At 47.6% G+C, this 20,468-nt stretch overlaps 2 protein-coding genes across 4 annotated transcripts in view; one reads left to right on the forward strand and one right to left on the reverse strand.

Annotated features, from left to right (window-relative positions):
• Nucleotides 1-5,777, forward strand: part of nab2 (NGFI-A binding protein 2 (EGR1 binding protein 2)) — a 45,917-nt gene extending 40,140 nt beyond the window's left edge. The window contains exon 6 of the mRNA XM_070869706.1: nucleotides 5,698-5,777. Within this exon, the coding sequence (XP_070725807.1) occupies nucleotides 5,698-5,708 (11 nt within the window). The 3' untranslated portion in view covers nucleotides 5,709-5,777. The remainder of the gene's footprint in view (nucleotides 1-5,697) is intronic.
• The window catches only part of LOC139241011 (signal transducer and activator of transcription 5B-like), a 144,208-nt gene that overhangs the window by 3,842 nt on the left and 119,898 nt on the right, over nucleotides 1-20,468 (reverse strand). For all 3 annotated transcript variants that reach the window (XM_070869700.1, XM_070869699.1, XM_070869697.1), the window contains exons 11-18: nucleotides 17,196-17,318; nucleotides 10,254-10,346; nucleotides 9,609-9,815; nucleotides 7,452-7,546; nucleotides 6,674-6,810; nucleotides 5,345-5,491; nucleotides 3,113-3,170; nucleotides 1,404-1,535 (exon numbers count right to left, since the gene is read on the reverse strand). In XM_070869700.1, coding sequence (XP_070725801.1) covers nucleotides 1,404-1,535; nucleotides 3,113-3,170; nucleotides 5,345-5,491; nucleotides 6,674-6,810; nucleotides 7,452-7,546; nucleotides 9,609-9,815; nucleotides 10,254-10,346; nucleotides 17,196-17,318 — 992 coding nt within the window. The remainder of the gene's footprint in view (nucleotides 1-1,403; nucleotides 1,536-3,112; nucleotides 3,171-5,344; nucleotides 5,492-6,673; nucleotides 6,811-7,451; nucleotides 7,547-9,608; nucleotides 9,816-10,253; nucleotides 10,347-17,195; nucleotides 17,319-20,468) is intronic.

Below are 20,468 nucleotides of genomic sequence, written 5' to 3' on the forward strand. Positions count from 1 at the left end.
TTGGATCAGTTTGCCCCAGGCCCATCAGGCCCTGAATCCGGCCCTGCTGACTGCGATCTGTTCACACTTCATGCTAAATTTGGAGCACTAGCAGCAATGTTGGCAAAACCGCACACGCGTGCAATATTTCCACATGCAAATACAATTTTAAAACAACTACATATCTGTGACTTTATGTTTCTTGCTATGGACCTTCCCTGCGCTCTGCTATAATTGGCAGACCACCTGCTCACAGCCAGAAAAAAAAATGAGGTCTTAACATGTGGCACTGGCCGTTTATGCTGGTCACCATTGCTGCTTTTTTAAAAAATCATCTTACCCCCTTCCACTCCTGAAGGTGCTGAATCATATAGAGGTACAGTTCCACAGGCTAACTGCCCTCCAGTGTCTCAAGTGGCCATGTGGAACCTAGATAGTGAGTGTCAGTAGGTTATTCCCCCACAGTGGGCGTCAGAGCTGAGTCCAATCATGCCTCCTTCAACATTCATGCACATATATTCTTTCCAGCTATGGTCACTGAACAGTGACCTAGCCCTGGGTCAATTTCTGGCACAGGTCACTGGGTAGCAATCAGGAGCAGGAACCCCAGCGGATTTGGGTCCAGAGGCCATTTGTAGCATTAAGAACATAAGAAACAGGAGCAGGAGTCGGCCATTCGGCCCCTCGAGCCTGCTCCGCCATTTAATACGATCATGGCTGATCTGATCATGGACTCAGCTCCACTTCCCTGCCTGCTCCCCATAACCCTTGACCCCCTTATCAGTGAAGAAACTGTCTTAAATATATTCAATGACCCAGCCTCCACAGCTCTCTGGGCAGAGAATTCCACAGATTTACAACCCTGAGAAGAAATTCCTCCTCATCTCAGTTTTAAATGGACGGCCCCTTATTCTAAGACCATGCCCCCTAGTTCTAGTCTCCCCCATCAGTGGAAACATCCTCTCTACATCCACCTTGTCAAGCCCCCTCACAATCTTATACGTTTCGATAAGATCGCCTCTCATTCTTCTGAATTCCAATGCCCTCAGTCATTCCTGCTCGAGTCAAACCCACAACTGTGAAGCACTTTTGAATACTGTCAATATTAAGGGACTGCAGGTCACCCACTTCTGTGGAACTGTACCCAGTAAGAGTAAACACCATCTGGAGAAGATTGTGAATTTGGAAAAAAAGATCCCCTCAGATTGTGGCTCCTAAAAATGATGGCAAGAAAGCAAACACCAGTGCGAGTGGGGGAGAGAATTAGTTTGGGGGGAGGAAGAGAACTAGTACAAGAGGGCGACGAGAGTTAGTTCGAAAGGAGGAAAAGAATTACTCATTTCAAAAAATGCACGTGTGGTGAGAACAGAAATTTGAAACTAAATTTTGCAACATCAGTTACTAACAACAACCTCTACACTTACTTATCGTAGTTGACAGTACTCGGGTTACATGGGACCTGCGGCCATCCTGGGATTTCAGGCGCAGTAAACACACCGTAAGGCTGAGACACTGGCGAATCGACTACGGGCTGTGCACCCACTTGTGTTTGTTCACTGAAATAAAATGCAAAAACAATGAGCGTTTTACACACTGTCTGCTAACCCCACCAAAGGAAACAGAAGGCACCTCCTAAATGGCAGTATGATAGTCAGCATCTATGCAAACAAGGCTCATGCCCAGCAAAGTCACAAGTGCATTCTTGTGAGACTCACGAGTGGAGATATTGATCACGTGAGATGGGGTAATGACAGGAGTGTGGAAAGAGAGGGGGACACTATCTGAGCAGAAGGAACGATTTACAATATCAGCTAGCATAGGAGCCAGGAAGGGAAGTTAGGTGGCTGGCAGTTCAGTAGCAATTTAGGAAAAGGGAGCAGGGGATGAATTTCATGAATGAGATGAGCTTGGAGAGGGTATGGGGGGAGCTGAGAGAGATTCTAGAGAGGGGTGGCAGTTCAAGGCTAGGATGAGGAGGAGGCCTGCGATGAGGTTTGGCTTGGTGGACAAATGGAAGGGGGTAATCAGCAAAGGCAGTTGAATGGATGGCCTCTTTCCTGATGACAAAGTAAGCTCCTTGCACTTGTTGTTGAAGGTAAGGGTAGAGAGGGCAAGAGAGGGGAGTTTGAGGGGAGGGTTTGTAGCAGAGAAAAGAAGATGGGATTATCTTTGTTCTCTGGGATGATCCTAGAGTAGTGGACAGTTTTGGCAAAGGAGAGCGAGACCTGGTAGAGCTCGATATGGTCCAGCCAGATCTGGTGATGGATAGCTAAAATCAGTTGTGTGTGAGATAGCCTCAAGTCTGGAGTCCATACCAGGATGGACTACTGGGATGGCAGACACGTGAATATCTTACCGAAGGTGAGGAAGTGGTTTAGCGAATCGACAGCTGCAACGGTACCGTGGCAAATGGAGGGCCAAAGGCTAGGCAGTTGTAACTGTTTGGGGGAAAGAGTTTATTCCAGGGGCAGAAACAAAAGGAAACGGAGTTGGAAGGGGGTGGGTGGTGAGGGATACAAGGAAGTGGTCAGAGATGGCCTTGTCAGTGATTGAGGCCATGGGAGAACAGATACCATGGGAGATGGCAAGGTTGAGGGGGTGGCTGTAAGTATGGGTAAGAGAGTTTAGTCGGATGAGGTAGATGGTTGCTGGATGTCAGTTAAATTTAAGAGATAGAAAATCATGGGAAGTGTACCCACAATTTCCCAACATACCCTCCCAGCGGGTGAGGTGCCTTGCCATGAGTGCACATTCGGATAATCGGCCTTTTCGTCTGTTAGTGCTTTCTACCTGTCATGTATCTCACACTACTGTACATAATTGTATCTTACCATGCTGTACATGACTGTAACTAGAGATGACCTGTAACCACAAGCTTACCTTACCACCAGGGGTGCACTTGTATGAAACACTGGATACCTGTCCCAGACAGGTATATAAGGACAGGTCTCAGGCAAGTGTGGCATTCGAGAGCTGTGTAATAAAGGTGCAGGTCCTGAGTGACCTTGACTTCAATATGTGCCTTGTGTGAGTCTGTACTGCAGGGACAGGACTTTACATTACCCAGGTATACTTTGTTCACTAAATTTAGCAAAGACAGAAAAATAGGCCCCATGTGTCTGTGCTCACTTACTCATTCACCGTAGTCTTTACACCAGCATGGAGATACCCATCCTTTCCCTTCGCTTCCTCTGTGGAAAGAAAACAAACACGATTCTTTGCTTGATGCTCTCCTGAATATTTTTCAGTAACAAAAACAAATGTCTTTCAAAGATGTTTCTTTAAATATCGATCATTGAAGTGTTGTAATAACACACCGTGGTTGGAGAGGAACAATATTCATACAGTCTTTGTATGACTGTAAATTGCACTCAAAGGGCAAAAGCTCTTCAAATTAATTTTGGAACATAGGAACAGGAGTAGCCCATTCAGCCCCTCGAGTCTGTTCTGCCATTCAGTTAGACCATGGCTGGTCTGCATCTCAACTCTATTTATCCACCTTAGCTCCATATCCCTTAATGCTCTTACCCAACAAGAAATCATTTCCATAACAGTACTCATGACTCTGCCACCTCCCATTCCTGCTGGTTGCTATTATAAGCCACACCAGTGTGTGACCAGTACACGCAGAAGATTAATTTGTTTTTGGTCAGCAAAAGGGATAATTACTGAACAACAGGGTGAGAAATCAACCGTTTGTCACCAGGCACACAGGACCAACAAGAGCAGACATTTTCATTTATTTTCTAGTGCATTGTTTTTTTAACTAACGTTTGAGATTAGATCTATTTTTATGAGTTGGATGAGGTAGTTTCAGACTGACTTCAGCTTTAAACCCGCTGCATGGCAAGTTGAGATTGAACTGGCCGCTTGGGAATTTTAAGGGGCAATTTCCATGCGCTTACCGCATCATTTATGATGGAAAATGGGGCGGTAAGCAAAGAGATATTTAAATAGACCATCAGCAGGCCGGGGCCATTAGAGGGAGCAGTGTGGGGCGGCATGCTACTTCAGGGAGCAGTGCGAGCGGCTGCAGGAGGGCGACGGCTGATTGCAATGCGGGCAGGTACAGCAGGAGAGGCGAGGGCCCAGGGGCAGCACGGGCCAGCCCACACTGCGATATGTGCGAGGACTAGGTCCGTGCAGCAGAGCTGGTCTCCAGTTGTTCTGGTTAACCCTTGCCACTGGACCAAGACCTCGCTCTGTCAAGCCCGTGTGGTGGCTGGTGTGCAACGGTCACCCCACGTTAAAAAAATCCATGCACAGGCATCTTCCACCCTTCAGGATGTAGTTCGGGATCTGGAATATTAGGTCCTGCATTGAAACACCTGTGAACTCATCCCTTTTCAGCGTGGAAGCAAGTCATCCTCGCTTCGAAGGACCACCTATGATGATTTAAATAGAAACAAGTCCCACCCATTGGTCCCCGATTTGATTTTCAAGCGGGCCTTGAAATGGGCAGGAGCCCTATTTCAATATTTAAATCAGGGTCCTAAGCCCTTTGCAAGACTCAAATGGACCAATACACACACACAGTGTGTGCGGTGTCTGCCCTGCCTATTGCTCCCAGGCATGTAGTGGCCTAACCAGTGGCCCGTAAAAGTTTTTTTGGCTTCCCCTTCCCCTCCTCTCCAAGGACCAGACTGTCAGACGACTTAGCGCAGGATCTGTCTGTTTTCCCACCCACCTCGACCAGCGAGTTGCTTCAGAGTGCCTGTTTGGCACTTAGAGCTCACCGGCTACGTGCTAATGAGGCCTTGGGCCTCTTGTGGATGCGATCGAGTTGGCGACTGCAACTCCTGCCACCCACCCAATTAGTGCATCGAACAAAAATCGCCCCCGCTGTGGTGTCCCTGCACCGTACTACAAACTCACACGAGGCATGTACTGCAGACACAGTCACTACGTGACCTTAATCTTTATTCCCAGGACCAAGGAGTCTTGACCCTGGGTGGGACCTCCCCTTTTATACCTGGAAACCTAGGTGAGGAGTGTCTCCCACAAGTTCACCTCCTGTGGTCAGGGTGTGCATTTCTAGGGTACAGGTACAGTGTACATGAGTTGCATGAAGGTTACAGTTACATGAAGATTACCATTGCATGATGGTTACATACATGACACCCGCAAAATTTAATAATAGCAAAGAAGTAATTTAACGCAGCAGATCTTTGCTAACCAGCACTGTGATACTCGTGAGCACTTTGCCTGACTGGAGAACAATGCGGAGCGTGCAGCAAAACTCAGCACTGACAGTTCTACATCATTCAAAGCAGCCCTTATAACCCTCAGTGTAACAATACCATAAATTAGTTAGCAGTTTGCAGTCCATCAGTGCCTGGTTTAACACAAGCTTCTTGGTACTTACTTGTGTAGTACTTTTTGAATGCTTCATCTTTGGGTTTGTTGGGATACAGGTAAAGCAGGCGCTCAATATCTCGGACACGATCTCCCAATGATCGAATGGTTAAATCCTTTGTGGTGAAAGGCTGAACATTGTATACCTGTCTGCCACCTGCAGCATGAAACAGAAACAATTAGACCGAAACAATGCATAAAGAGGAGGGGAAGAATGTTCCCGCCGTTGTCAGTACAGTTCAACACTTGGCGAAACATCGTAGTCAGCAAACACAGCCAAAAAAAAGACAAAAGATTTTGATTGAAACATTTCAATAATCCAGACTATGCAATGCTATTCTTCTGCTTATGTTTTTCTTTCAGAATTACACTGATCAGCAACAAAATTCAAAATCAAAACAAAAACAGAAAAGAACTTGAAGTTAAACAAAAAAAACCCAGGAAAGTTCATCACTTTCTGCAATCTTTGGTTCAAAAATATTTTTTGCATGCATGTTCACATCCTAACACTGCGTGGATGCAGGAGTCTGAATCCCATCTCAAGATAAACAGGCTGGGCTCAATACCCTAACTCTCCCACTATAGCACACAGCTATATTTTGAACATCCATAAATACCTATATCATTAGTTTAGACTAGAAATAACAGGAACGTTCATTTACATAACAGAGGAGGCATGAGGTTAAGGGAAATGACTGAAAGCACTGTTGAAAAGGTAGGTTTTAAGAAGTATTCGAAAGATTGAGAGAGATGTAGCAATGGGTTTATAGAGTGCAGGGATTAAATGGTTGAAAGCTCGGTCACCAATAGTAGAGCAGAGCGGGGGGGATACACAGCAGAGAGTTGGACAAGCAGGAATGTAGGGCTGGAAGAGGTTGAAGAGGTGCTGGTGGGGGATGAGGCCATGGAGAATTTGAAGACAAAGATTTTGACATTGATGCACTGAGAGATGGAGCCAAATTGAGGATGGGGTGACTCGGGATTCCATTCAATACTGCCCCGAGTTTGATATTACACCTCTCATGAGGACTCTGTACCTTATTTTTTAACCAATTTGTTATTGAGGTCCATGTTCTCTCCTAGATTCTTGAGGCTTTTAATTTAATTAGAAGTGTGGATTTCAGGATGTCCAAGTAAACTAATTCATAAGGAGTTCCATTATGTACTTTGTACTTATTTTTATTTTACTTCTGTATATTAAATGGAGGACCCAATATTATAATGCACTTAACAATCTGTTGGGTAAAGATATCTAAAGTTCCCCAATAGATACACCTTCTTGAAAAAAATCATTAAGAAAAGTCTCTGGAAGCATTGCAAGCAGCGGAAACAGCGCTACCTTTCTCAGAATCATCGATCCATGCTATTGTAATCCCTCCAATCTCAGAGTCACTGAAGCGCAGAAGAAAGGTCCCATTCACTCGTTGATTAAGAAGTCTGTTGGCGTACTGCTTACTTACAAAACCCAGGATCAACCTGCAAATAAGGAAGGAAGGATAGTTAATGGGCCCCTCAGCAAATCCCTTCCAAAGATGTGGTGGCAAAAAGCGAACATCCTTCAGCATGTTGTGCCCATATTAGTTTACAATGTTGTGCACAGATGGAAAAACTCTACTCCCAGAAAGTAAGAACTCACAATGCTTCCACATTTGAATATCGGCAGCTGAACTACATCTACAACTAATGGTTCGCAAAATTAGTTGGGAACTTTATGAGGCAGGCTTTCATTAAATATGTTATCACCATCTCTCTACAATATTGCATTTGTTATGTCCAATTCAGTGTGAAAATGCAGTTTTATATTTCAGTAACTAGAAAAGGACTGGCTGACCCTGATTAGGCCAGACTGCAGTACATTGTAACATTCACACTTGATCAGTAGATAGACAGCATGAGTTCAAGTGCATTTCTTCCCCTCTCTAAGGGATATGACTTTGAATACCAGTACAGGACGATGCACCAATCCACTCAGCAATATATCTAAAGGATGATGTGTGTATGTATTTGAGACAAAAGGGCATTTGAGGGAATCACAGCAAAAGTAGCAGGCCACCTACACACATAGGCCCCTCAATTGGTCAATGCAGATTAGTTTGGAGAGTAGTTAAAATTCCTACCCATTATTCCAGTATTCCTTCAGGTGCTTCTTGGTGAGCTCCATTACACCATCAAACCATTGCCAGAAAGTGAAGGTTCTTCCAGGTAGGTTTTCCTGCAAGAATATTAAAAAGATTCAACAATGTCCCGTCTGCACTAAAGATCACATGACAATTTAAAACACCAGACACGTTCTGATTATAAATTCACACCGGGATATTTTCCTGTAATTTATCAAGGTGAGCCACTCCAGAACACTTCTCGTGTGCTTCCAAGCTTCACAACGTTGCAGCCTAGAAGCAGGTTGCCTACCCATCCTGTTGGGTATGAAGTGCCTCTGGCAAATAGGGAATCTAAAGGGCCAATTTTATCTGGGGGTTGGAATTGGGCATGTGGGGGGAAAAGTAAGCGTCACACTCGTGATCCCCTGGCACACAAGGAACCTTTTAAAAAGAAACGTCAGACACTTACCCGTGCTTGGATCCTTGCCGCCTCCAGCTTTTGCTGGTGGACCGGAAACCGTGGGGGCCATAGTTGGGCCCGTGGTTTAAATGGTATACATGCTGATGGCATCACTGGAACACAACCCTGCCATTTAAATTAGACCCCGACTCCTCTGGTTTAGGCTGCCTTCAATTGGCTGAAGTAATAATGGTGGGGGGCGGGAAGGCAGAGCAAACCCCACCCTCCATCTTACCTCCCGTCTGGGGTTGGGGGGGGGGGGGGGGGGGGGTTAAAATTGCCCCTCAAATGAAGGAAGAAACCAATTGGGCAAAATAAGCATTTCTGTTCTGATGCTACAAACCAACATTAAACACATGGGGCCCAAGTTTCCACATGATTTGCGCCTGATTTTTAGAAGCAACTGGTGGAGAACGGACTATCTTAGAAATCGCAATTCTCCACATTTTTTTTTCTGCAGTTCTAGTCAGGTAGAACAGTTCTACTTTAGAACAGAATTTTTTCTTCAAAAGGGGGCGTGTCCGGCCACTGACGCCTGATTTCAAAGTTTCCACAGTGAAAACGTACTCCAAACTAAAGTAGAATGGAGCAAGTGAAGATTTTTGTAGAACTGAAAAAACCTGTTCTACACATTAAAAAATCAGGCGCAGGTTACAAATTAGGCGTCCAGAACGAGGTGTGGGGGGGGGGGGAGAAGGGAAGTCATTAAATTCTACAATAAATCCTTATTTATACTTCTACAAATATTATACAAATAAATCCAACCTGAATAAACATTTATAAGCCAAGAAAAGATTAAATAAACCATCTTCCTACCTGTGTGAAAGTGCTTCAGCCATCGTTCGAAAGAAACCGCCGTTTGTTGTGGTGCAGGGGAGGGAGGGGAAGGAGACAGCGGCTTGTTGCCGCGCAGGGGAGGGAGGGGAAGGAGACAGCGGCTTGTTGCTGCGGAAGGGAGGGAGGGGAAGGAGACAGCGGCTTGTTGCCGCGGAGGGGAGGGAGGGGAAGGAGACAGTGAGAAGGGAAGCCTCAGTGCTGATGTGCTGATGGCAATGTGGTTTTATTAAAAAATGTTCAAAAATTAAACAGCTACAAAGAACTACAAAAATGGCCGACTGCCAATGTTTTTTTCACACTGAGCATGCGCGAACGCTCCAACGCGCACGCGCAGCGTTGCCGGCAGGAAAAAAACTAATTTAAATAGTACCCGCCCCCTCCCACTTACAAAATCGGCATGAGTGTAGGCCCCGCCCCCCTGGGCGCCGCGCCAAACAGACAAGGAGCTGCAAAGCGCTCGAGAATAGCGCGTTTTTTTTCTGCCGCCGTTTTAGGCGCGAAAAACGGGCGCCCACCTCGGAGGGGCACCCGTTTTTTATCCTGTGGAAACTTGGGCCCATGGTCACTGCAAAAGCTCAATGCAAGCAGCACCATGTAATTTACAATTTTAGATCAAGTTGCAAACTGCATTTGTGGTGGCATGGAATTTTCACTCAGTATTGCATAATTGAATAAAATGGCAGCTAGTCTCAGCAAAGTCAGTTTGGCAGTATACCAACAAATCCTCAAGCGATGGAGAATGAACAATAAATTCATTTCATGTAGCAACCTGTGTCATACTACTCCTGGCACATCATAATGGTACATCAACACAGGGCTGTTGTGTAACAACTTCGAATTTAGATTAAGTTGTTGGAATGAATATATTTAAAGTTTACCTTGTTAAACTGAGACCAAGACACCACCCTGTTTTGGAAGTCCTCCATGCTGTAACGCTGCTCATCAAATATCTTCTGTGCCAGAAAGACAAAATGCTCTTTGCATAAGCCCTGGATTGCCTGCACCTCTGCCATAAACTTCATAGTGAGGGTGTCGCACATTTGAGACCATGACACTCTGTCTGGTACATGAAAGGGCAATCTTCCCTGCAAGAAAGGAAAGGAACATGGGTTTCTAGATCTTTATCTGGATTCAAAGCACAGCAAGATCATTCCGAAGCTGACACAAGGGTACCAGGCCCTCAGACAGCATGATACTGTATAGTAAATTACAATAGTTCTGTGGATAAGTACACCACCCAGTGTGGCATTGAATCAAAGACGAGGAGGATCCCAGGTTTGAGTTAGACGATTTCAACTAAGCAACTGTAGGAGCCTCAGGCTCCCTGGTTTAGGAATTGACACATCAAATCTGACGCCTCCTTGCAGTATGACTCAGTGTCATGCCACAAAGTGCACTTAATAGCCATTTTTAAAAAGGAAATGTCAAAATAAATTGTAGAGTAATGCCAAAGCCAAATTCCAACTACTCTTGTCCTGCCCTTCTAAATAAAAGCAAAACATTCCAAATGAAAACATACTTACGATCTCAGAGAATGCATTGTCCCACAAGATTGTGGCAGTAGCGTTGTTGTCTTGACTACCATGAACAATTACCACAATAGGCAGTGATAAGGCCTGCAACAGAACAAAGAAATAAACACCTTACTGAACTTTATTTGGTCACATGAAGGACTCAATTCACTCCCATACCGAGATCTGGGTCTAGAATCTAGAGCCCAAATTTTAAACTCAGGACGCGTTTGGGATGGGCGGGAACCCCGGAATCCCCTGGGGACAGCCGATCATGAGGCCATTGTAACTCCCGAGCCTCATTTGTGTTTCTCTGGACTGTTTCTTGCCCAAACACCGGCGGGAATGACGCAACAGCCAGCATGCGGGTGAGTGAGAAATCGGGCAGGAGGCAAACACCACTGGGGACCCAAAGAAACAGTCCCCAGCAAGTTAAGTGAAGCTAAAACCGGCACCCTTAAAGAAAAGACTTTAAGGACAACAGCTCTGGATGTCTCAAAGCACTTTACAGCCAATTAAGTACTTTTGAAACGTAGTCACTGTTGTAATGTAGGAAACACAGCAGATAATACGCGCACAGCAAGCTCCCACAGACAGCAATGATCACATAATCTGTTTTTTTAGTTGATGGTAGTTGAGGGATAAATATTGGCCAGGACACCGGGGATAACTCCCCTGCTCTTCTTCCAAATAGCACCATGGGATCTTTTACTTCCTCCTGAGAGCGCAGACAGGGGCTTGGTTTAACGTCTCATCCGAAAGATGTCACCTCCGACAGTGCGGCGCTCCCTCAGGACTGCACTGGAGTGTCAGCCTAGATTTTTGTGCTCAAGTCTCTGGAGTGGGACTTGAACCCACAACCTTCTGACTCCGAGGCTTATTCCAACAACAGAATTGTACACACAAGAGATTTATCATCCAGATAACAAAGCAAGTTTTATCAATGTAAACCTGAAAAAAATCAGTGCATGGATATTATCTTCCCATTGTACAAACTACAGGTGCCAAATGTAAAATAGCCGAAAGAGACGTGCCTCAGAGAAGCCAATTTGACAATTTTATCTCCTCCTCTTCCTTTTAGGAAGCACCAGTCCTCTGCATGCTCATTGGTTTATCCATACTGACTAAGCTGAGATGGGCAACTGAGTTGCAGCAAATCACAGATATGAAACTTCTAATCACTGCGTGACTCGGTATGTTGGTGCACAACCTGCGTGTGCAATCCGGTTGTCCTCTGCTCCAAACTAAACTATGCAACAACTGTGGAGACAATTCCTGTTGTTGCTCAGCTCCAGAATATCTAAGTTACTTTAGTTAATAAAGCTAAACATGTTATTAATGTCTCGCTGTATGTACATCTGAGCATCATACTCGCAATCAGAATCTCCCCTAAATGCTTACTCACTTACAAGGAAAGGGAAGATCAGCTTCATGTGTGACACGAGGAGCCCTTTGACTCCAGAATGGTACATTTACACACTTAGAATCAATTTGTGAACGCGTTGTATATTTGGCTCAGGGTCAATGTCAGTAGGAGTTAAGATTGGTTTCATAGCTCACCCAAGTGCTTGCATCATCATTCTAACAGCTTGATGTACATATAACCACAGAAGGAAGCTGAAGTCGGAGTGCTCGCGTGAAGGAATGAGCAGGAACCCATCTGAACTTTCACATATTTCAAGAATTTAATCAAACGCGTTTTGGGGTTTTTGATAGTTCACTTGAGATTGTTCTGTAGTTTCCCTCCCCAAGTTTAAAAAAAAATAAAGACTGCATTTGTGGGACATTGTGCAGGGGCTGGGGCCTCACATTCTTTGTCAGCATTCTGATGTCTAAACAAAGTGCAACTTTTGATGTTTTAAATTCCTGCCCCACCCCAGTTTCTACTTGTAACTGTGTGTGATCTAATCTAAATGTTGGATTACTGTACAGTGCAGATGAATTGCCCCTCGCCCATGAGGGCTGATGAGAGTCCATTGGTGAAACAAAGGGGCCAAGTTTCGGCCTGAGTTGCTCCTGTTTTTTTGGAGAAACTGGTTTAGAACGGAGTATCTTACAAATTTGAATTCTCGGCATTTAGTTTGCTCCAGTTCTAGTCAGTTAGAACAGTTTCACTTTGAAACAGAATTTTTTTTTCAAAAGGGGGCGTGTCCGGCCACTTACGCCTGTTTTCAAAGTTTCGTCAGTGAAAACTTACTCCAAACTAACTTAGAATGGAGTAAGTGAAGATTTTTGTACGTTCAAAAAACCTTGTCTACACTTTAGAAAATCAGGCGTAGGTTACGAATTAGGCGTAGGGAATGGGGGGGGGAGGTTTAAAGGGAAGTTTACAAACATTAAACACTTCAGTTTTACAAATAAAGAGCCATCATCAATAATAAATGATAAAAACATCAATAAATCAACCAATAAATCAATCAAAATAAATTAATAAAAACATTTTTAAAAATTAAAAAAATCAAATTAAAAAAACATTTTCTACTTACCGACTGCAGCACCGGGAGTCCTCCAACAGCATGCTGGGACGGCCACCCCCCCAGTGTGTCTCTGACAGTGTCTCTATCTCTGTCTGTCTATGTGTGTGTCTCTATCTCTCTGTCTGTGTGTGTGTGTGTCTCTCACTCTCTGTCTGTCAGTGTCTGTGTTTCTGACAGCGAGGGGAGGGGGAGAAGGAGGAGGGGGTGGGAGGGAGGAGGAGGGGGGGGGGAGGAGGAGAAGGGGGAAGAGAAGGGGGGGAAGAGAAGGGGGGGGGAAAGAGAAGGGGGGGAAAGAGAAGGAGGGGAAAGAGAAGGGGGGGAAAGAGAAGGGGGGGAAAGAGAAGGGGGGGAAAGAGAAGGGGGGGAAAGAGAAGGGGGGGAAAGAGAAGGGGGGGAAAGAGAAGGGGGGGGGAGAGAAGGGGGGGAGAGAAGGGGGGGAGAGAAGGGGGGGAGAGAAGGGGGGGAGAGAAGGGGGGGGAGAGAAGGGGGGGGAGAGAAGGGGGGAAGAGAAGGGGGGAAGAGAAGGGGGGAAGAGAAGGGGGGAAGAGAAGGGGGGAAGAGAAGGGGGGAAAAGAGAAGGGGGGGAAAGAGAAGGGGGGGAAAGAGGGGGGGAAGAGAAGGGGGGGAAAGAGAAGGGGGGAGAGAAGGGGGGGAGAGAAGGGGGGGGAGAGAAGGGGGGGGAGAGAAGGGGGGGGAGAGAAGGGGGGGGAGAGAAGGGAGGAAGAGAAGGGGGGAAGAGAAGGGGGGGAAGAGAAGGGGGGGGAAGAGAAGGGGGGGAAGAGAAGGGGGGGAAGAGAAGGGGGGGGAAGAGAAGGGGGGGGAAGAGAAGGGGGGGGGAAGAGAAAGGGGGGGGGAAGAGAAGGGGGGGAAGAGAAGGGGGGGGAAGAGAAGGGGGGGAGAAAGAGAAGGGGGGGAGAAAGAGAAGGGGGGGAGAAAGAGAAGGGGGGGAAGGAGAGAGGGGGGGAAGGAGAGAGGGAGGGAGGAGAGAGGGGGGGGAAGGAGAGAGAAGGAGAGAGGGGGAGGGAGAGAAGGAAGGAGAGGGGAGAGGTGGGAGGGAGGGAGGGAAGGAGAGAGGAGGGAGGGAAGGAGAGAGGAGGGAGGGAAGGAGAGAGGAGGGAGGGAAGGAGAGGAGGGAGGGAAGGAGAGAGGAGGGAGGGAAGGAGAGAGGAGGGAGGGAAGGAGAGAGGAGGGAGGGAAGGAGAGAGGAGGGAGGGAAGGAGAGAGGAGGGAGGGAAGGAGAGAGGAGGGAGGGAAGGAGAGAGGAGGGAGGGAAGGAGAGAGGAGGGAGGGAAGGAGGGAGGAGGGAGGGAAGGAGGGAGGGAAGGAGAGAGGAGGGAGGGAAGGAGAGTGGAGGGAGGGAAGGAGAGAGGAGGGAGGGAAGGAGAGAGGAGGGAGGGAAGGAGAGAGGAGGGAGGGAAGGAGAGAGGAGGGGGGGGAAGGAGAGAGGAGGGGGGGAAGGAGAGAGGAGGGGGGGAAGGAGAGAGGAGGGGGGGGAAGGAGAGAGGAGGGGGGGGGAAGGAGAGAGGAGGGGGGGGGAAGGAGAGAGGAGGGGGGGGAAGGAGAGAGGAGGGGGGGGAAGGAGAGAGGAGGGGGGGGGAAGGAGAGAGGAGGGGGGGGGAAGGAGAGAGGAGGGGGGGGAAGGAGAGAGGAGGGGGGGGAAGGAGAGAGGAGGGGGGGGAAGGAGAGAGGAGGGGGGGGAAGGAGAGAGGAGGGGGGGAAGGAGAGAGGAGGGGGGGGAAGGAGAGAGGAGGGGGGGGGAAGGAGAGAGGAGGGGGGGAAGGAGAGAGGAGGGGGGGGAAGGAGAGAGGAGGGGGGAAGGAGAGAGGAGGAGAGGAGGGGGGGGAAGGAGAGAGGAGGGGGGGGAAGGAGGAGAGAGGAGGGAGGGAAGGAGAGAGGAGGGAGGGAAGGAGAGAGGAGGGAGGGAAGGAGAGAGGAGGGAGGGAAGGAGAGAGGAGGGAGGGAAGGAGAGAGGAGGGAGGGAAGGAGAGAGGAGGGAGGGAAGGAGAGAGGAGGGAGGGAAGGAGAGAGGAGGGAGGGAAGGAGAGAGGAGGGAGGGAAGGAGAGAGGAGGGGGGGAAGGAGAGAGGAGGGAGGGAAGGAGAGAGGAGGGAGGGAGGGAGGGAGAGAGGAGGGAGGGAGGGAGAGAGAGGAGGGAGGGAAGGAGAAAGGAGGGAGGGAGGGAGGGAAGGAAGGAGAGAGGAGGGAGGGAGGGAGGATAAAGGAGGGAGGGAGTAGAAAGGAGGGAGGGAGGGGAAGAGGGAGGGAGGGGAAGAGGGAGGGAGGGGAAGAGGGAGGGAGGGGAAGAGGGAGGGAGGGGAAGAGGGAGGGAGGGGAAGAGGGAGGGAGGGAGGAGAAAGGAGGGAGGGAGGAGAAAGGAGGGAGGGAGGAGAAAGGAGGGAGGGAGGAGAAAGGAGTGAGGGAGGAGAAAGGAGTGAGGGAGGAGAAAGGAGTGAGGGAGGAGAAAGGAGTGAGGGAGGAGAAAGGAGTGAGGGAGGAGAAAGGAGTGAGGGAGGAGAAAGGAGTGAGGGAGGAGAAAGGAGTGAGGGAGGAGAAAGGAGTGAGGGAGGAGAAAGGAGTGAGGGAGGAGAAAGGAGTGAGGGAGGAGAAAGGAGTGAGGGAGGAGAAAGGAGGGAGGGAGGAGAAAGGAGGGAGGGAGGAGAAAGGAGGGAGGGAGGAGAAAGGAGGGAGGGAGGGGAAGAGGGAGGGAGGGGAAGAGGGAGGGAGGGGAAGAGGGAGGGAGGGGAAGAGGGAGGGAGGGGAAGAGGGAGGGAGGGGAAGAGGGAGGGAGGGGAAGAGGGAGGGAGGGGAAGAGGGAGGAGGGAGGGAGGGGAAGAGGGAGGAGGGAAGGAGAGAGGAGGGAGGGAGGGAAGGAGAGAGGAGGGAGGGAGGGAAGGAGAGAGGAGGGAGGGAGGGAAGGAGAGAGGAGAGAGGGAGGGAGGGAAGGAGAGAGGAGGGAGGGAGAGAAGGAGAGAGTAGGGAGGGAGGGAAGGAGGGAAGGAAGGAAGGAAGGAAGGAGAGGGGCTGGAGGGGGAAGGGAGAGAAGGAGGCTGAACGGCCGGGCGCAAGACTTCGGGCTGGATTTACAGGTAGGTGGCGTCGGGTCTCGGGGGGGGTGGGGGGGGGGGTGGGAGAGTCGCGGAGGTCGGGGGGGAAAGAGAGTCGTGGAGGTCCGAGGGTGGGGGGGGCGCAGAGGTCGGGTCGGGTCGCTGGTTGGGGGGGGAGGGGGTCGGGTCGGATCTGGTTTGGTGGGAGGAGGTCTTATCCACGCAGCCCCAGTGAGGCCATTTGGTCAGGGCTAGGGGCTGCGTGCTTCGGGCCCCTCCCACAGTTTTGGGCACCTGGAACTACTGCACATGCGTGCCCACTGTAGCGCGCATGTGCAGAGGTCCCGGCACTGTTTTCAGTGCAGGGACCTGGCTCCGCCCCCCACAGCTTGTGCTGCGCCGCGCCGAGGGCCAGAGGGCCTGCAGGGAGCTGGAGAATAGGTACGTTTTTTTTAGGCGCACTTTGTGGCGCAAAAAAACGGGCGTCCAGGTCGGGGTTGCGCCGTTTTAGGCGCGGCTCGAAACTTGGGCCCAAAGTGTTGCCCATGGTGTGGCTTCAAACTTCAGCTGGGTTAAGGGGAGGGAAAAAAACTATTCAATTTGACAGGTCAAATTGCGCAACCGTCACATAAGCACTAAGCAAGCAGTTATAGGGGCCGAAATTGGAGAACTTAGCTCCCACTGCCGCCGACTGCTGCCGACATTCCTCTTGTCGAACCGCCCAGTACCACTTTCGTCGTGGCCTGGAGCGGGCGGGTGGAGAGAGCCACCGGGAAGTGCCCGCCGACGTCAGTGGACGGCCAATGCGCACAAGTACACTCCCGTCCACCGAGATGCCATATTCATGCGGGTGGAAATCAGCAGCAGGATGGCGGCAGCTCTGTCCTCAACGGTAAGTGTGAAGATGCTGTAAAAAAGGTTAGTGAAGTTTGTTTAAATTATTTCTTTACAGGTACTTACCTGGATGAGGTCCCCTGAAGGTTGTCAGATGTTTTTTTTTGGTTTTGATACTTTTTATTTTTAGTTCTTCGACCCTCCCTGGGCCCAACTCCATCCTCGGCAGCACTTGGGCGGCAAAGCGCCTTTGCTGCCGAGAATGAGAGCTCCCACCCACTGCTGCCCAGATTGGCGGCATACGTTGCCAATTTGCCACCCGCCGACCTTCGAGGGACCTGGATGATGAAAATCCCGCCCAAAGAGCCGTCAGGGACCTCGGCGGCCCTTTGTGCGGAACTTGGGCAGGCGAAGGCCTTCACCAAGTTCGGGCCCTTACACAGCCTAAGGCAGGTCTGTTCATGTGCCCTCTTTATGAAGGTGCTTAAAAGGATGAAAAATAGCAAAAAATAGAAAAAGCAGATTAAAGACTATCCAAAGTCTTGAAAAAATTGCTTTCTACCACTTGTGAAATACTGTTGGTGACAAATGCTCACATACCTGAACGTGGTATTTCATTTCACTGCCTGTGATGCCAAGTTCAGAAGAAAACAGAACAGCAAACTTTTCTTCCGTCACCGATTCGGTCCCTCTGCGGTCTGAGCGCTTGATTTTCTTTAAGGACTTGAATTTTGAAAACAAAGTGTTAAGATCTGCCTTCGATCAAGAGACTGTCAAATGGCAAAGCACACTAATAGTTAGAGAGAGAAACAAAACTAGCACAATAATTTTATAGAAATAAAAAAAGCATTTACAATACTGTAAAAGATATTTATGTAACTGCCATTCATGATTTAAATTGAGAATACATTGTCACACATTCTCCCCATTTTTTTTCCATTCATGGGCGTCACTGGCAAGTCCGGCATTTATTGCCCATCCCTAATTGCCCTCGAGAAGGTGGTGGTGAGTCAATTTCATGATTATTATTACTTATACTAGCTTTTCATTAACTGAATTTAAATTCCCCGGCTGCCGTGGTGGGATTTGAACTCATGTCTCCAGATCATTAGTCCGGGCCTCTGGATTACTAGTCCAGTGACATAACCACAATGCTAGCCTTCCCTCTGTTTATTATTCTTTCTATACTTACTGCTCTTACTTTTTGCCCCCCCTGTTTGCTACATTTTGGCAATGATATGTAGCCTCTCTGTCTATTCCAGGGGTTCAGGTGAATGTTAAAGTTCCCACGGTACTATTCAAAGAGCATGGAATCTCCCAGTGTCCTGGTCAACATTTCCCCCTCAACCAACACGATCAAAAAGATTAATTGATCATTCATCTCATCATAGTAGCAGTTATTGCACTTCAAAAAATAATTCATTCTACATCAAATAATGGTTTGAGACGTTTCAGAGGTGTGATGGACACTTTAAAGATCCAAATCTTTTTATTTCTTTCATATACTGTCATAAAATAGTCAAAATTCAACATCTTTGTCCAGTGTATGACATTGTGCTGTATTAATCGTATGGGATTCCCTATGTGGGGATCTCCTGATCTTAGCCATGATGTCAGACGAAGGTGCTAAGCAGAGGCCAAGCACTTTCTTACAATGGCGGGAAAGAAAAAACAAATCAGAGATCAAATCACAGAGATATTCTTTCTAACAGTCAAATTCACAGCAGCACTGGGAGAGTTCTAGAACATAAGAAATAGGAGCAGGAATCGGCCATTCAGCCCCTCGAGCTTGCTCCGCCATTCAGTAAGATCATGGCTGATCTTCAACCTCAACACTTTCCCGCACTATCCCCATATCCCTTGATTCCCTTAATATCCAAAAATCTATCGATCTCAGTTTGAATATGCTCAACGACTGAGCATCCACAGCCCTCTGGGGTAGAAAATTCCAAAGATCACAAGAGCCTGTGACCCCTGGTTCTAGACTCCCCAGCCAGAGGGAAACATCCTCCCTGTCGAGCCCTGTAAGAATTTTATATGTTTCAATGCCATCACCTCTCATTCTTCTCAATTCTAGGGAATATAAGCCTAGTCTACTCAATCTCACCTCATAAGACAATCCCCCCATCCCAGGAATCAATCTAATGAACTTTTGTTGTACTCCCTCGTATATCCTTCCTTAGGTAAGGAGACCAAAACTGTCCACAATACTCCAGGTGTGGTCTCACCAAGGCCCTATATGACTGTAGTAAGACATTCACTCTTATACTCCAATCCATTTGTAATAAAGGCTAACATGCCATTTGCTTGCTGTACCTGCATGTTAACTTTCTGTGATTTGTGTACAAAGGAGGCCCACCAGGTCCCTCTGAATACCAACAATTCCCAGTCTGTCACCATTTAAAAAATATTCTGCTTTACTATTTTTCCTACTATTTTTCCACACTTCTCCACATTATATTCATCTACCATGTTCTTGCCCACTCACTTACCTGTCTATATCCCTTTGCAGCCTCTTTGCGTCCTCCTCATAGCTTACCTTCCTACCTAGCTTTGTATCATCAGCAAACTTGGATATATTGCACTCGGTTCCTTCATCGAAGTCAATTATATAGATTGTAAGGATCTAAGAGGCAGCTGCCGGCCTTCTTGGCCAACAAATAATGCACAACTCGGGGACCGTCAAGAAGAGCAGCAAAAAACACATCTTTATGTAAAATTACAATGTTTGTTGCAACTGTAAAATACTTTTGTGCAAACATAATCACAGAGACCCAAAGTACCTCCATGAGAAATGATGGAAAGTGCAGAGCACAAAACTCCCCACAATTCAGTGCTACTGGTACCAAGTCATCATTTTAGTAGGGCCACAAGAATGGCTGGTATGGAAAATAGAAATGTCAGACTAAGAAATGTTATGCTCAGGTTGGGCCTGGGGCACATTCCTAAATCTGGGAGGACTCAATCCCGATATAGGAAGCAAAAGTGGAAAAATGTTCTGCTCCCCAAAACTGACATTCCTCACCTCGACGAGCAGAAAAATTCACCAGGGAAAAAAAAAATCACAGGTGAATATACTACAACATTTGTTTGATATTGTTGGATCTCCTCTATTGAACAAAGCCAATGAAATGTGCATTGCCTTGTACTTATCGCTTTCTGACTAACATGATCACAAGCTGATTAACAAATAGCATTTTAAACACATCTTATTATCATTACTAAGGTGAAGGGCCAAGGTCCATAGTACAGGATACCATTAAGACTGAAAAGAGCAAAAGATAAAGTCAAGAAGTAGGGAATAGATGGCAGCAAGCTTAGGTTTCTAAAACCTCTAGATTGTAGGAGGAAGGGCTAACTGAGGAAGGTGAGGAGCTCCATTTGAGAGAGATCTGGAAAAGAACGAGTTAGAGAATGATTCTTGATTTCAGGATGCAGGAACGGAGAAGAGTGTGTCGGATGTATATTTGGAACTTAGAAAAAATAAGACAGGAAAGCTCAGAGCAGCCTGACTATAGTAGCATTGATAAAATAAAAGGGAGACAGGAATGGTTAAGAGAGAAAACATGTGTTCGTTCGTTAGTTAGTTAGAGGGTACAGATGGGCAAGAGATTACTTTTTTCGTGCATCCCATCCAGGTGTGAGGGAAGTCTTGGACTTTCCCTAGATATAGGAGCAATATTCAAGTCTTTGATGGACCTCAGCCTTAAAGAGAGTTAAGAACGGTTATGGGACAAGGAAATGTTTGGCACAAAAGAGGAGACTGGAGTTTTTTTTAATATAAGAGATAGCTTTAGTGATGGAGGCGATTTGGGAACTTCACTTGAGGTCAGTGAAGATAGTGAGGCTAGGAACTTACAGATCAAGAACTAA

The sequence above is a fragment of the Pristiophorus japonicus genome, chromosome X, assembly GCF_044704955.1.
Source record: "Pristiophorus japonicus isolate sPriJap1 chromosome X, sPriJap1.hap1, whole genome shotgun sequence".
NCBI lineage: Eukaryota > Metazoa > Chordata > Chondrichthyes > Pristiophoridae > Pristiophorus > Pristiophorus japonicus.